The sequence below is a fragment of the Danio rerio genome, chromosome 19 (genome assembly GCF_052040795.2).
Source record: "Danio rerio strain M-AB ecotype USA chromosome 19, GRCz13ab, whole genome shotgun sequence".
In the NCBI taxonomy this organism is placed as follows: domain Eukaryota; kingdom Metazoa; phylum Chordata; class Actinopteri; order Cypriniformes; family Danionidae; genus Danio; species Danio rerio.
The window spans coordinates 6,808,742-6,826,306 of record NC_141039.2 but is presented as its reverse complement, the minus strand read 5'-3'; the positions used below and the strand labels follow the sequence as shown (position 1 = coordinate 6,826,306).

At 39.4% G+C, this 17,565-nt stretch overlaps 1 protein-coding gene across 6 annotated transcripts in view; it reads left to right on the top strand.

Moving 5' to 3' along the window:
- si:ch211-264f5.8 overlaps positions 1-17,565 on the top strand; it is a 198,348-nt gene that overhangs the window by 125,988 nt on the left and 54,795 nt on the right. For all 6 annotated transcript variants that reach the window (XM_087295325.1, XM_087295323.1, XM_087295324.1 and 3 more), the window contains exons 8-11: positions 1,687-1,865; positions 3,497-3,550; positions 12,005-12,166; positions 13,759-13,911. In XM_087295325.1, the coding sequence (XP_087151451.1) occupies positions 1,687-1,865; positions 3,497-3,550; positions 12,005-12,166; positions 13,759-13,911 (548 nt within the window). The remainder of the gene's footprint in view (positions 1-1,686; positions 1,866-3,496; positions 3,551-12,004; positions 12,167-13,758; positions 13,912-17,565) is intronic.

Genomic DNA, 17,565 nt, shown 5'->3' with positions numbered 1-17,565 from the left:
ATACGAGTTGCTTTCAGACGCATCAACAAACACACCAAGCGTCGATCTTGATACAAACAAGTCATAAATAGAGTGCTAAAAGAAGAGAAAATGGTAATTTACTGTTTACCTGTTTTTTCTTTTGTCCATAATTGTCTGCTCACCTCTTCTGACAGGTATTCAAATTTGAGTAGTTCATTCGTTAAGTGTCACGACACGCGAATCGGCTTCCGGGTCCATTTGCTATATCAAACGGTATGGGAAGACTCGTCAAATAGTAATATTAAATGTTTACAAAGCGTTGTAATACTTTTGAAAATCACGATCGCAATATATATATATATATTATAATATATATATATATATATATATATATATATATATATATATATATATATATATATATAAATGATAATTTTTTTTATAAATTGTTACAATTTTGGTATTTGTGATGAAGCACGTTTAGAGACTGCCGTGTACACCATGCTTTTCTATTACATTCACTTTAATGTCTAAGAGGACTAAAAATTTATATTTTCGCAATTCAAATGAGTAGCGGCTTGGACTCCGAAACAGTATTCCATACGTCACCTATCCATTTCGACTTAACAAGCAGATAAGTTTAACCAATGCACACAATCTGAGCCGAAAAGAGCCATGATTGTTTCACCCATTGAGTCTTTTGGTTTTTGAGTAGTTCGTGTAAAGAGAGATGACTCAAACTCAAGTACTTGAGAAATTAATGGATCAAATCTTTTTCCAACTTTAAAGGCATATGATTGGCTTCTGTCTTTCACATGATGAACGAACGACTCAAACCTAATAGAAGACTTGAAGAAGGAGCTAATCTTCTACTCCACCTGCACAAATGTGGATATGCGTGAATGAACGGATCACTCCCTAAGAGGACTCATCGTTCTTGAGTCACACAAAAGATTTGTTGAAAATAATTGAATCGTTCAAGAATGACCCAGCACTACATTACAGCAGATAAACAGAAGTCAGTGATAGAGACAGACATGGATGAGACTGAAATACAGCTCATTAGTCAAAAATACCAAGTAAGTTTATTTGATGTACTTGTGGGGAAGTTTATTCAAGCCTTTCTGAAATGATGAGTCTCACACAAATGCCATTTGCAGTACACAAACACACACACACACACGCACACACACATACATTTATATGCATGTTTACTGACACCATGTGGCTGTGGTGATTATATCAATTAAGAAATACATCTAATATACTGTCTTTATAACAAACCGGCTCTGTTTTAATGTATAAAACTTCATTAAAAATCACAGAAAGTTGGAACAGATATTTTAATCCCAGTTTATTTGTAAAAAATGTTCTGTGGACGTGTGCATACATGTTATTATAGAAACATGGTGCCTGTCAATCAAATCGGTGGGCGGATAAAACTGCACTCCTATGTCACATTGCGGTGGGCCTCAAAATCACTTTGATATGGATCCTATTTTACCATCTAGAAGTAAAAAAAAAAAAAAAAAAAAAAAAAAAAGTATTGTGTTTCTATCACTCCAAAATCACAGTGGAGACTATATATACACACAGTTCTGCCCAAACAGCTTACAAAACTTGATTTTCATCATAGGTGCCCTTTAAAGTTTTGCTAATGTTTCACAAATGCCCTGTAATAATACGGTTAACTAAAAGATTTGTGGGTTTGTGTTGGATTCGCAGGCCTGCTGAGGTTGGAGGAGCTTGTGCGTCACTTCCTCATATCCCGGGAAACTCTCTCAGTCAGGATGCTGGATGAAAATTTGGACCCCACCCCCCTGCTGAAAGAAATCCGGGATGACAAAGTTGCAACTATTATCATTGATGCCAATGCATCAGTGTCAATACTAATACTAAAGAAGGTATGTGTGCTGAAAAATCATGGTATTATTTCCAGTGTTTTTCAATACTAATTTGTATTAATAGTGGTTAATATAGCAGTCATTTGTATTAACAGTATCGTTGTATACAGTTAAACTCAAAATCGATCACCCTCCTGTTTATTACTATTTTCTTTTTCAAATATTTCCCAAATGATGTTTAACAGATCAAGGAATTTTTCACAGTATTTCCTATAATGTTTTTTTTTCTTCTAGAGAAAGTCTTGTTTGTTTAATTTTGGCTAGTCAGCTATTATTAGCCCCTTTAAGCAATACTTTTATTTTGATTGTCTAAAGCAGGGGTCTCAAACTCAATTTACCTGGGGGCCGCAGGAGGCAAGGTCTGGGTGAGGCTGGGCCGCATAAGGGATTCCACAAAAAAAAGTCCTGAAATGTCATTATTAACAGTTTTAATTATTTCTTCTGAACATGAAGTGTCCTGAACATTAATAGAACATTGAGTGAAGATTATGAACAGTTCTTCTGAACATGGCATCTTTTGCCTACTTCTTGCTGCCAGAGACTTGACAGCGCTTCTTCTCACAAATCTGAACCACATTTGGCTTTAGAGCGGAAGCAGTTGAGACCCTCAGTATGGCTTGAAGATGATCATCATTAAGTCTAGACTTGTACTTTGACTTATTGAAGTCCTAGGGAAAAAAAGTGGGGGAACTCACTCAAAACTTCCATTCCCTCACCTAAAAAAAAAGGCGTATATATGTATAAATAAAACACCCCCACCCCACTCCAGTCACATCAGTCTGTACCAGTCTGTATCTACCTAAGATGCAGGGCAGGCACGTGCACACATAGGGCTAAAGTGCCCTTCCAAAATGATCAAAAGTGCCCCCGCGACGCGAAACACCCTCGGTTGCGCCCTTCAGTAGGCGCGCGATAACACCGCTCTTGAGTACGCGCGCGACAACACAGCTGATAAGAATGCGCACGACAACTGAGAGATTCGCAGATCCGCTGTGTACGGATAGAATCAGCGGAGCGGGGAGCGCTCTCTTTCCCCGCTCCGCTGATTCTGTCAGAGTACAGCGGTCGGCGCGGGCCACAAAATATTGCACTGAGGGCCGCAAATGGCCCGCGGGCCGCGAGTTTGAGACCCCTGGTCTAAAGAATAAACCATCATTATACAATGACTTGCCTAATTAACCAATCATATATAGTTAGTTTTAGTAATCCATGCAACTGCAACAGACAAGCTTTAAAATGGAAAGTTATAGAAATTTTTGAGATGCTAATGCTCTTGACAAATGACGACACGGCCTGGGTTCAGCCGTAAACCAGGATATGTGATGTTGAATCTGCATTATAGCTGACCAAGAGTCTAAATTGAAAACGTTGACGTCTTGTACCTGCTTGGCAAAAGCTGAATCCCAGGGATTTAAGGAGATTTATAAAAATACAATTTTACAATTGCCTTTTGTTGCAATCAAGGTTGAGTCAGAAAGTGTCTTTATATTATTCTAAATGATTATTGGGTTTAAATCAGCAGTGTAGAATGATTTCTGAATGATACCTCTGTCTGAAAATCTGATCAAAGATGCTTCAAATTCAGATTTGTCCATTTTAATTTTAACATTGCTTACGTCTGCTCTTTCTAGGCCTCAGAATTAGGAATGACATCAGCCTTCTACAAGTACATCCTCACCACAATGGTAAACAAAGGCCTTTTTTTTCTCACTTTTACCAATGACACACTACCCTTTAACCCACTTTCATCGAGTTACAGCGATGGTAGTCCTGGCCATTGACCAGCTCATCGCAGATGCAGAGCGCATCCATGCCGTTTATCATCATCATCGTGGATGAGGTGGATTATGTCCTTGTTTTGAGGTCGCATATGCTTCTGTTGTGAGCTTGGGAATTCATTACGACTCTTACAAGTTTAAGTGAAGTAGGCTAAAGCATTTGACCTTGAGAGGCAAATTGAATCACGCGAGATAAGATTTGAGACTGTCAAAATATGCTGTTTCTTGTCGTCTCAGTAAATATTTAAACCGTTTATAGATTTGTTTAACATGCATCTTTTTATTTTTGGATTTGGGAGGAAGCCAGAGCTCACTTTGCAGCGAGGCGGCAATTATCCTAAGAGCGTAAAACTCTAAAGATACATGAATATGAGTGCGAACGAAGATGAGTTGATTTACATTTACTCTGAATGTTTTAATTTAGTAATGCACCGTGCTTGAGTATCATTACGGCATCATAAAGATCTTTGATGTGCATCTTTTCTAAAAGTTAATAAAATGAAAAAAGTTCTTTTTATGAAACGGCTCATTTGAACTTTCAAATTCAATCTCAGCCTTTTATTAATCTCTGGCAAGAGATCTCCCCCCAAGAACAGAAGGCAAATGCAGACAACCTCCAGGCAATGCTGCAAATGTATACCAGATTCCTCGGTGGCTGTTGATTGAGTGATGGCTTTCAGTAGCAGTCTCTAAAATTAAGTGTGCGATTGAAATAAGGTCATCGTCTTGTCAGATTCGCACTGTCAGCAATCTAATTGAGAACCAGACTAAAGATGAAAGACACTTGCCATTATCGAGCCCTTCAAAGACATCCATGTTATATATCATACCTGGATTTATACACTGTATGACAAGAACCCTCAGGAGGAATCAAAAGCACATGATGCTACTAAAGGGGTCGGTGGCAGAACAAGGACACCTCACAGATTTTCTTGATAGGCACATGCACTTTGGACGGTTTTGGATTGTAGGTTATAAATCTACGAAGGCATATGAGAATCTCTGAAAAAAGTGAATGGGTGTCTATAAACGTGGAATTGGATCCTCCTAGGCAGGCCCGGATTGAGAACTCAGAGGCCCTTGGGCACAATGTCTTGTAGGGCACCCTACCTTGCCGCATCCCTATAGTTGAATTAAAAAATAAGATTAATAACATATTTTTTATTAAATTAATCCATAATGTATTGGGTGAATTTTTAAAATAAATGATATACTGTACATATATTTTTAGTCTACAAAGATTTAACTTTTAAAGCATTTAAAACACACTTTGATACAAAAATACTAATACAACTAGTGAAAATTAATGGATTTTAATATACTTGTTCAAGTTCACAGAAGCAGTACTAAAATTTATATTTAAGGGTCTTTTTAATGTAAAACTTCTACAAACTTTTAATACATATGATTTGGATATAACACCTCTCCAATCCAGTTCTATAAATCTGAGGGTGCTTTCACACCTGTGAATCTATTCAGTGGTTACGAAACAGGGATTAAAATTGTTACATTGTTGTTCTTTGTTCTTGGTGCGGTTCGCTTTCACAAGTTTCTAAACAGACCAAAAGAGCTAAAACAAGTCACGTGTGAGTAAACTCTCCTCACATTGGTCAGAGTTTCAGTGTTTGACAAGATGCACGCAACGTGTCTGAAGAGCGAGGAGGGATGCGGTGGGGTGCGGTGTCCCTACACAGCGTATTTGAGAACTGGGAGGGAGACGCGTGATTACTGGGAGATTATCATTCGTTTGCGGGCATCCGGGAGTCTCTGTGCATTTGCGGGAGACTATTGAAATTTCCGGGAGACATGGGATGTCTGTTGAATGAATTCCCGCCCTACTCATAATTCTCTCTTCATATAGCCGTATGCCTATTACATATCCATAAAACACTGTGATATAACCGGGCTCGGATCGTTTGCTTTCTCACTACAATCGATCCGCTCCAGAATTCGTTTCAATCAAGCCAAGACCACCTCATTCAAGCGATCTCAGAGCGATTTTTTTGGCGCGGATCCGAGTGCAATTGGTGGTTTCACATATGTCAAACGAATCGCGCTAACTGGGCAAACGAGACAGTTTACGAAACAAAAGTGTAGGTGTGAAAGCACCCTTAGTCTTCCATAATACACAAACTTATTAATGATTCCTAATGTCTAAAGTAGAGCTGTGAACCTACACTAGTCTCACTGTGCGGTTCGGTTACGATTATCATGCCATCGATTCGGTTCAACTCGATATTTCGGTGCATCACGGTGCATTGACGGTGCTTTCCATACACAGTTTTATATTTTCTTCACAGCAGCATTTCTTGTATTAAAATGTATGAATATATTTATATACTATTTGTAATACAATTTTGTCATTCAATACAAACAGTCAGATATATAAACTATAGCTTTAAACAAAACAAGCATTTAGCAAATAATATAAACAAATATAAACATCCAGCTCAATTTCTGATCCTTGTCTAGTTCTCTTACACCCCTTTGATTGGGCACACCCTCAAAAAAAACGGTAGGGATTGGCTCTTGCATGCTGCGTTCTTCACAGATGAGTGATGCTGATAAGCGGCAGGCGGCAGCGGCGATCTCACAGCTGATGTATGATAGACTCGGTGGAGAAAACTCTGCAGACACGCGCTCGTTACTGTATGCAAAACTACGCTGTAAAACAGCCGAGAAGAGAAGAAAAACCACGCCAGCAGGTCAAATGGGCCACTGTGTGTGTGTGAGAAAGAGAGAGAGAGAAATGGAGTGGGCTACTTTCATTCTCTCGATCTCAGTGAAATAGAGGCTACTGTTGTATATGTCAGTGAAAGACTGATCCAGCAAACACACACAGTGAAATTGTGCACAGTTTATGAGTTTTAAGTAGTTAAAGCGCTGTAAATACTCGCGATCGCCTCCCTCGCGACAGAGCGCATATGAGGTAAATGACGTCAGTAATAACCGGTTATGATTATTACTGAACCGATACCGAATTGTCCGCGTCTGCATCGCAGTGCACCGAAGAAACAATTCATTTTGACACCCCTAGTCTAAAGAGTAGGCAAAATCTGATATGTAGTGTGGAAAAAAATCGTCATCAGACGCTGGATTCGAATCGAGCTTATGATCGATTGCGTCAAAACATGTTGCAATGCACTTTATAAGCTACCCCACTCACATTGCTGATTGTTGCTTTAGTTATGTTGACTCTGTCAATCAAAGGGTGATGGGCGGGAATCACTCAACTAGCTTATTCCAATAAGGTGCGCTATTTGCACTTAGAGACACTACAAAATCGGCATTCCCCCAAGTGCGCACAGGCCTCTTGACCTGTGCACATAATGCCCATTGATTAATTTGGCCCTGCTCCTAGGGAATAAACAAAGTTCGAAGACAGCTACAAATGGACAGGTCAGCTCCAAATGGGTGGGACTTGAGCTCCAAGTGGACTGTACAACAACTCTAAACACAACCTCACTGGTACCTGTTGGGTTTTATCTACACCTACTACAACCCTAAATCCAACCTCACAGTAACCTTTTGTGTTGTATTAACGTCTGCACCTACCACAACCCTAAACCCAAACTTCAAGGTTACCTACTTTGTTTAAATAACATCTACACCTACCACAATCCCAAACCCAACCTACTTGTGGTGTAAATCTCTCCCACTTGGAGATCACCCAACTAGCTTACAGCGTATCTCCCTCCAACTTGAAGATCTCCGGGCTGCAGTGGTACCTACTTGCCTTCAGCAGCCATATGAAAGGCAATGGTTTGTGATAAATAATTTAAAGGCTTCTTTGTTGTGGCAACATTGAAGGATCCTCCAAGAGCTCTCCTATCGCTTCCACTTAGCTACAGAAAAAAGTCTTTGTTGACTTTACCATTGACAAACTCACTATACCTGCAGCACCTCTTGAGATTATCCACTTGCCAGTAGGCGAGAAAGCGCAAGAGCTGATTGATTTAACAGACAAGGTGAAAGCCATGATGCTCAACGGCAGCCTAAAAAAGCTTTTTCTAAAACAATCTAAGCCAAATTTGAATGTTTTCCTTGAACAATCCCAATGGGCAGCACTTATGTTGAGTGAAATTCTAGCTGGGTTAAATATTGCCTTCAGTAAATTACTATTTATTTATGGATGAGGGTTATCCCAAACCCGTAGGGAGCGGCTGCTATTTGCAAAAACTCTAACTGCTGTGTCAATGAGGCTATTTAAAAACCTGTCGATCTTTTCTGATTATCTAAATATTGCACTTGATATCACTAGGAATGTGGGATAGTATGTGGTGACTGCATAGTCATTTGGTTTCACTGTTAGTTTCATTATTATGTTGAATGTCACTCTGGCACCCACTTCTCTTATTTTCTACAAGATTTTCAGAATTTTTTAACTAGTCAGAAATTCAAAGTGGTTGGGAAAGCATTGTTTGTTCAGGCTGTCATTTTAGAGAGGGCTGAAATTGTATGTAAGCTAGGCTAGGCCACTATATTGTTGGCAGCTAGCTCTCTGCAACTCTCACATAGTCACCCACTGAAGCTAAGCAAGGCTGCGCTTGGTTAGTACCTTGATGGGAGAGCACATGGGAAAGCTAGGTTGGTGCCAGAAGTGGTATTAGTGAGGCCAGCAGGGGGCACTCAACCTGTGTTTTGTGTGCGTCCTAATGCCCAGTATAGTGAAGGGAATCTATACTGCTCAGTGGGTGCTGTCATTCGTATAAGACGTTAAACTGAGGTCCTGACTCTCTGTGGTCGTTAAAAATCCCAGGATGACCCTGGCATCCTGGCAAATTTGCCCATTAGCCTCAGCCATCATGCCCTCCTAACCATCCCTACATTATAATTGGCTTCATCATTCTGTCTTCTCTCCACCAATAGCTGGTGTGCGGTCTGGCGATATATCTGGCTGCCGTCGCATTCTTTCATTCTCTTCCAGTCTTCTTTCTGTCTTGGCCTCAGCTTATCTTGTGTCTGGTATCATGTGATTTTATTTTTTATTTTATTTACTTTATTTATTTTTACAGGGACAATGTACAACATGACATGTTGTGCCAGAGTTAGCTATAAAGCTAATTTACATCTGTAGTCCCTGGGCAGGAAGTAACAAATTTAACACTTATAACAAATACAATATACACTTACAGTACAATAAATACAATACATCATTGTCAATAAAATGAAATCAAATCAGTGGCTGCATATTTGATTTTGTTTTAGCCAGATTTTAAGAACAGTTTTAAAATTATTAAAAGTGCTGCTCTCTCTGATATACACTGGTATTTTATTCCATCTTTCTGCTGCTTTAACTGAAAAAACTGATTGTCCAAAAGCAGTTCTCTTAAGTTTAACTGAACAATCACCTCTAACAGATGACCTATTCTGTCTTCTATTGTCCTTGCCGACAATCACACATTGTTTGAGGGGTGAACGTCTCAATATCACTGTGATGCTGAACACTGGTGGTGAATGAGGAGATTTCCCCCAATGTGTAAAAAAAAGTGCTATATAAACGTAAGAAATTATTATTTATTGATTTTTATTATTGCATATAGGCGGTTCATTCTGCTCTGGTAACCCCAGATTAATAAAGGGGCTAAGCCGAATATAAAATGAAGGAATTCATTTATTAATTAATTATTGTGTGTATATACATATGCTATACATTTTACTTTTATGGGTCCTCACTTCTTCCTCTTCAGATTTAGCCTAAACCATAAATTGTTCATTTTAAATTATTTTGTTCACCAAAATCTGGCCATCAATTCAATTAATAAAAATATATACATTATATACAGTACTATGAATAACTTGTATACAATAACTATTACACTTGTCAAATTTAAATATTTATGATACAGTGACAATGACAAAGTGCTAGAGAAAATTCTGGCAAACTCCTCTCAGCTCACCGTAGGAATAGGCTATTAACTGTGGCAAACCTGGGCTGCCTCCCAATACTATCTGTTGGACAGAAATAACAGTTTATAATGCTGTGAGGAAAACATTGCTTATGTTCTGTATGACTGCACTATTAAACACTCACGACACCGGACTGTTGGAGAGCTGAACTTTACGCCTCTTTTAACCAACCGAAAACGTGCCTGCACATCATCAGAATAGTGCAGTTTATCTATTGTTAGTGACGGTGCAATTGATACACTTCCTACTTATAGAACAGGGGTGGGCAATTAATTTTTCCAAGGGGCCACATTAGAGACTTGGGCAGTTGAAGAGGGCCAGACCAATACAGTTATTTTGTTTAAAAAAAAAAACATTTTGTGAACTATTCAATAAATAAAAAAGTTATAAAAAGAATCAATTCTACACAAAGTGAAGTTTCACAAACTCATTTCGAGAGGAGCATGTGATATGATTGATCACAGCTGGTCTCTCATCTACAATCATTAGTTAGCCAATCAGATTAATTTAAACTCACTATAAGTAGCCCGGCTAAAACTACATGCTTTGTTTTCCGAAGAAACCCCCCATCCACCCCATCTCCCCCTTTCCTCTTTTACCAGGGGGAGCTCTCGAGAACTACCTGATCTCGTACTCTCCTTACATGCTCATCGACCAGGCGGGAGCCCTGGGCTTAATTATCTCCACGCTCAGGGTTCCTTCCCAGGACAGCATGCCAAACCTGCTAATATTATCAAGCAATATATAAATGTGAACTCTTGACCAAAATATTCGAGCATCACAATATCAGCTTCATATAAATGCCACAAGGTTGTTTGTTTGATTGCTTCACCTTAGTTATTGTTCGTTCATTCTGTCGTCCGGTCGGTTGTTTGTTTGGTTGGTCAGTCAGTCAGTCGTTCGTTTGTTCGTTCGCTCATTTGGTTGGTCGTTCGTTTGTTCGATCACTCGTTCAGTTCAGTCGGTCGGTCATTTGTTTGGTTGGTCAGTCAGTCAGTCGTTCGTTTGTTCGTTTGCTCATTTGGTTGGTTGTTCGTTTGTTCGTTCGTTCGATCACTCGTTCAGTTCAGTCAGTTGGTCAGTCGTTTGTTCGATCGCTTGTTCAGTTGGTCGGTCAGATGTTTAGTCATTCGTTCAATTGCTCGTTCAGTCAGTCGGATGTTCGTCATTTGGTCTTTTGTTCGATTATTCATTTGTTAACAAGTGCACTGAAGTCAGGTTGAATGTGAGGTGGATATGTAATGTAATGATCATCACTGAGGGAGGATCTGTATCTCCATTGCTTAAATTGTTTATCTAAGGCAGTGGTTCTCAAACTGTGGTACGTGTACCACTAGTGGTACGTGGGCTTCTAGTGGTACGCGGAGGACTCACTGAGTAATGAATTTGATGCGTACAATAACACCAATGTGATCAGCTTTTGGCTGTTCTCTAAAGCCTACGGTCAAAGCGCTGTGCGTAAAATGTTTGCTTTAGTGCATTGCGTCATCAGCTGCTAAAAATCAATTGAATTGGCGCAAAACTAGGTGCGTGGTGCTTGCAGAGCAGATACTTGCTAGAGCAGTGTTCTCAAACCCTCGGGCCACAGACCGGCACCAGTCTATAGATCAATTGGTACCGGGTTGAACTAAAAATCATTAATTATTTCTGTTTTATTTATGATCTGAATCTAAACGATCATTTATTTTGAAAAACTTTTATTTAGAAAAATGACTGTATTTTCTTGCTACTCTCGGTCATATTTTGTATGGAGTATAATTTCGTTGAATGAATATGACTCTGCCTCCTTTTCAAACTGTGCAGTGCTGTAGCTGCTTAATTTGGCCAACTACGCTACTTTATGTCAATACTGGTGATTACGGTGGTACTTGGAGAGACTATTTTTTTTCTGTGGTGGTACTTGGTGAAAAAAGTTTAAGAACCACTGTTTTAAGCTGTTTAGTCTACCTGTATTACTGTGTATTTCCCTAAAACATGTGAAGCTGCCTGGTTGGTTCCTTACACATGACTCGTGGTTCACTCGCGGCAGTCTGAAATATTTCAACTTTTTCAACTCGCGGTGCCTGGAAAATGTGAGCATGACATATAGCATGTGCATCATTTCCTATTTGTGCACTCAACCCGCACGTCTCCATTTAAAAAAATAAACTTAGCGCCAAAGAGTATGTGAAAGTCCCCTCTTGTTGACTCGCAATATTAGACCTGTGCATTGCAAGACTCTGTTTGTGGTTGAATTTAAATTAAATAAATACTTCACGTGGGCCGATCAAAGAGATACTTAAATTGAATAAGGACTTAAAGTGTTTAATAAACTAAATACCAAGATGTTGCGTTTTGTAGATGTTACTTTATGTGGTTAAAGTGTTTACTGATATCAAATAAAAGATGTACAATGTAGCTTATACTGTTTTGAAAGATTTTTAACTCTCTATCTCTCACTGTCTCTCTTAGGATTTCCCTCTGTTGAGGCTGGACGATGTGGTAAACGATCAATCAAATATTGTTGGCTTCTCCATGTTGAACAACAGTCATCCTTTCTATCTTGAGTTCATCAGAAGTCTAAACCTGTCATGGAGAGAAGGTTGCGACCTTAGCCCTTACCCTGGTCCAGCGGTAAGATTACAGTAATTTTTCATTTAAATAAAATGAAGGCTTTGATTCCAAATTTGCTCTGGATTTAGTTTCCCTTCAATACATGCAAACCTGATATCTATACAACGTCAAATTAACATTGAACATTAGCATCATAAAATACATCAAATATCAGTTGCAGGAAAGTCTTGTTGATATTTTTAAGTTGTTTTTGACATTGTTTTGACATTAAGGTGCATTCTAGGTTAAGAAAGATTTAAATTCTCCATAATTTCAGTAATTTGATTGACATTCCACTGCACAGTTTAAAACCGATATTGCTGAAATTTGCTTAGATGGGGAAAAACTGCCAACTGTAAACTATAGAAACTTACCTACCGCCTAACAACACCTTAGCAACCACCTAGCAACCACTCAACACCTTAGCAACTGCCTAACAACACCTTAGAAACCACCTAGCAACCCCTTAGAACACCTTAGCAACTGCCTAGCAATGTCTTAGCAAGCACCTAAAACACCCCAGCAATTACTTAGCAGCTTTTTAGAACACTCTAGCAACCACATAGTAGCACCTTAGCAGCCACTCAGAATACCCTAACAACCACCTAACACCTTAACAACTACCTGGAAAACCTTAATAACCACCGAGCAACACCTTAGTAACCACTAAGAAACTCTTTAGCAACCATCTGGCAACTACTCAGAACATCTTAGCAACTGCCTAGCAATGCCTTAGCAACCACTCAGAACAACCTAGCAACCACCTAGCAATGCCTAAGCAACCACTCAGAACATCCTAGTAACATCTGAGCAGCCACATAAAACACCCTAGTAAAGCCTTAGCAACTACTCAGAACACCCTAGCAAACACTTAACAACACCCTAACAACCACATAGCATTGCCTTAGCAACTGCCTAGCAACCACTCAGAACACTTTAGCAACCATCTAGCAATGCCTTGACAACCAGTCAGAAAACCCTAGCAACCACTCAGCACACCCTAGCAACCACCTAGCAACACCTCAGCAACCACTCAGCACACCCTATCGTGCCTAGCAAGAAACATGCTGATCCATACTAGAAACATGCTAATATGTATGTAGTTATCTATCTATGCCAATCAAATCAGATCATTCAAATCAGTTTGGATGTTTGACATGTTTTTGACGTCATTTTGACATCGAGGTGCATCCTAGGGTAAGAGAGATTTAAATTCTCCATAATTTCAGTAATTTGATTGACATTCCACTGCACAGTTTAAAACCGATATTGCTGAAATTTGCTTAGATGGAGAAAAACTGCCAACTGCAAACCATAGAAACGACTAAACCGGTAGAATAATGAGGTGTTATTCCTGCCTGGAGGATTTTTCTGATGTGTCCAAAAAGCATACGCGCCACACAATGTAATTTAGGAACCTCTGTTAGACGTTCAGGAGGAAGACAGTAGCTTTAGGGCCCTAACAGACGTCAAGTCTCCTTGTCCCCCTAGCGACCCCATCCGATGTCTTTCTCAATCCTACATCCCTTTATTCTCTTTTCCTTCCTCGATCTTCACCTTCTTTTCTGTCTTGGCCTCGGCTTATCTTGCGTCTCGTTTCGTTCCACCTACAGTTGTCATCGGCGCTGATGTTCGACGCAGTGCATGTGGTGGTTGGAGCGGTGCGAGAGCTGAACCGCAGTCAGGAGATCGGAGTGAAGCCTCTGAGCTGCACATCTTCGCTCATCTGGCAGCACGGCACCAGTCTCATGAACTACCTGCGCATGGTATGTGTCACCATGGCTACTCTGTTGGCAGCCAGTTTCTGACGGCTGCGTTTGATGGCTTCGCAGATGGTGGTGTTTGCTGTATGTCACACTAGCTATTAGGGCTGCACAATGTATCGTTACAGCATTGATATCACAATGTGCACATCCACAACAGTCACATCGCAGGATATGCAATGATAGACTATAGTTTACCAAGAGAAAGAGTTCAGAACACATAAGAATTGGATATTTTAACCAAAATTGATGGACGCTTTTTAATTTGCGCATGTTTTTAGGTCCTGACAGAGTTCGAAGTATTCAGACGCAAACAATTTGACCATTTGTAACTTTAATAGAGTGTAATTGTTAGGGCTAATGGATTATGGGAAAAATCATAATCACGATTATTTTGGTCATAATTGTAATCACGATTATTCAAAACGATTATCAGTTGAAGTCAAAATTATTCGTCCTCCTGTGAATTTATTTTTAAATATAAATATTTCCCAAATGATGTTTAACAGAGGTTTTTTTTAAAAGTATATCCTAGGGGTGTCAAAATTAATTGTTTCTCCGGTGCACCGCGATGCAGACGCGGACAATTCGGTATCGATTCAGTAATAATCATAACCGGTTATTATGTAGTGACATCATTTATCTCCTATGCGTTCTGTCGTGAGGGCGCTGTATATCCAGTGGGGCGCCAGAAATGAGCGCGCTTCAGTTGGTTTTGTTTTCGATTTTCCTGACACACATTCAGTTATAGACGGTCACGGCAATAACTCAAAAAACTCTTACCCTAAAAAGATCTAAAGTGTGTTTCCTACAGAAAGACAAAGCTGGTAATGTTTCACAGCTGTCTTTCTTTTTTTCGCTCGACATTACCAGCACTGCTCCGTTTAAGCCCTCGCAGTCTGCGTTTACTTTAGCCGGCAGAGCTCGCGCTGAGAGGAGCTCTCAGTAAGGGACCGTCGGAAAAGTGCTTATTTTTTTTTTTTATTTTTTTTTTTTCGTTTTTCTGCTCCGCTCAGCGCGAGCTCTCCCTGTTGCAAGGGCTTAAGTGTGTTTGTTTGTGTGTGTGTGTGTGTGTGTGTGTGTGCGTGTGTGTGTTTGTTTGTTTGATGCTGTCTATGTTTGTGAATGTGTTTGAATGAGAGACAGTGTGGTGCTGTGTGTCTGTGTGTTTATACAGACAGCATGTTATAGCCTCCCCCCAAAATATAACACTGTATATAGAAAGCATCGTCAATGCACCGTGATGCACCGAGATATCGAATTGAACCGAATCGATGGCATGATAATCGTAACCGAACCGAACTTCACCTTAAATGTGACAAACATTTTTTTCTTTTAGGTAAATTAGGATTATCGAATTTGTTTCTGTTATGCTCAATAGCAAAATAATACAAGAGAGATATTTTTGGAGAAATTTTTATAAGTTTTCTTGAAAGTCAAGTTTACATACAATGAGATTATTCTGCCTCTGAAAAAGCTCATATGATGGTGTCAATTTGGAAGTTTCTGATTGGCTAATTGACAACATTTAAGTTAATTGGTGGCACAACTGTAGAATAGTTTTTAAGGAAAACCTCAAACACACTGCTTCCTTCTGTGACAACATGGGAAAATCAACAAGCCAGAATCAACAACAACAAAACAAGCCAGATTACAATTTGCTAAATTATACTGGGAAATATCACGTGCCGTTGCTTTTGGTTAGAACACAGCCTTTAGGCTCAACAGTAAGGCACACTGTTGGAGTTCAATCTGGCAACCTGCGCTTGCGTGTATTTTAAACCAGCTGTGCAATACCCAGTTCAGCCACTGGGTGTCAAACTTACATACTGCACCTTTAAAATGAGCTGAAACAACACAAAATAATTAATTTGCCCCCCAAAAACAACTCAAGAATTATGTTTAATCCACTTACCGTATTTTCCGCACTATAAGGCGCACCGTATTATAAGGTGCACGCTAAAATACACTGTCTGCAAAAAAAAGGTAATGGAAGCAAAACAGTTAACATAGTTTAGTTGTACTTTATTTTACTATTTAACAATACACTCACATTATTATTATTTTTTTAATCAGTGTTCTCCCACAAATCCATCAAAGTCCTCATCTTCTGTGTCTGAATTGAACAGCTGGGCAGTTTCGACATCAAACACGCCGGGTTCTCTCTCATCATTGTCGGAGTCAGTCTTATTGCCGGGTGACTGTTTAGCAATGATGCCGACTTTTGCGAAAGCTCGGACAACAGTTAAAGCAGACACCTTAACCCAGGCATCCACAATCCATTCACATATGGTGGCGTAACTCGCCCGGCATGCCTACCAATCTTAGTAAAAGTGTGTTCGCCGTCTGTCATCCATTGCTCCCACGCAGCTCGCAACTTCACTTTAAACGCCCTGTTTTCATCAATATCCAGCGGTTGGAGTTGTTTTGTTAGTCCTCCCGGAATGACCTCAAGCTCCGAATTCATTCAAGTTGGTCTTCTAACTGTGGCCACCTTGCTTTGTTCCCGCTGAAACTCTGTTTCGTCTTCTTAACTTGGCGCAGTACATTTTCTTGTTTCCTCCACTTCCGAACCATAGATTCATTTATATGGAATTGTTTCGCAGCTGCTCTATTCCCATTTACAACCGTGTAACTAGTAGCTTGTAGTTTGAATTGTGCCTCGTAAGCATGTCTCTTCACTGGTGCCATGTTCGGGGATCATTAGACAAACATATGTGGTTTTGATTGATTTATTGCTGCTGCATACGGAGTGTACGTTTTACGTCTCTGTGTCGGCGGAAAATGCTCCGACAGCCAATCAAGCGGAGCGCTTTCCGAAATCACACAACATTTTTACAGATTTTTGAACTCCGTGCACACATAAAGCGCACCGGATTATTAGACGCACGGCCGTTTTATGACAAAATTTAAGGCTTTTAGGTGCGCCTTATAGTGCGGAAAATACAGTAAATTAGTAAAAACTAAAAAGTTGTCCCAACACTAATAGATTGTGTGAACCCAGCTTTTTGTTAAGTGTAAAATCCCTTAGCAAAAGTCTGCCATCAAAGTGTTTTAGCATCATTATATGCAAGAAAAAAGGCCCATAGTGGCTTCTACTGCTGCAAAAAATATATATTTTGATTTGATATGTGGTGCTATAGTTTATCAGGAAGCAACAATTTTGTTCTCTTTTGACTACACTGAAAAAATGTATTCAAAGATCATTCCTTGGATTTACTCTATTTATTTACGTTAAGTGGTTGTAAACGATTTATTTGTGCTGAATTTAAACAAACAAATTAAGTTGAACATTATTAAATTTAATTTGTTTGTTTAAATTCAGCACAAATAAATTGTTTGCAACAGTTCTGCATGCAACACTTTTTTCAGTGTAACATAGCTTTATTCGCAAATGTTTCATGCAATTTTCTAATTTTGCGCATAATTCTAATTCATATATTTAGATGAAAACATAGCTGTTGATGTCTGTTTCATTTCTGATGGGCTGCAGAAGCATTTTATTATGTTTTTACCGCACATATGGCTTTTATAGACGCTGTTAAATTCACCAACATGAAATTTCAATTGACCCTGTTTACTTTCTCTAAATAACTTTGTGCACAACTTATCAATGCATGATATTCCATAGAAAAGAAATGCCTTTGTGTTCTTTGC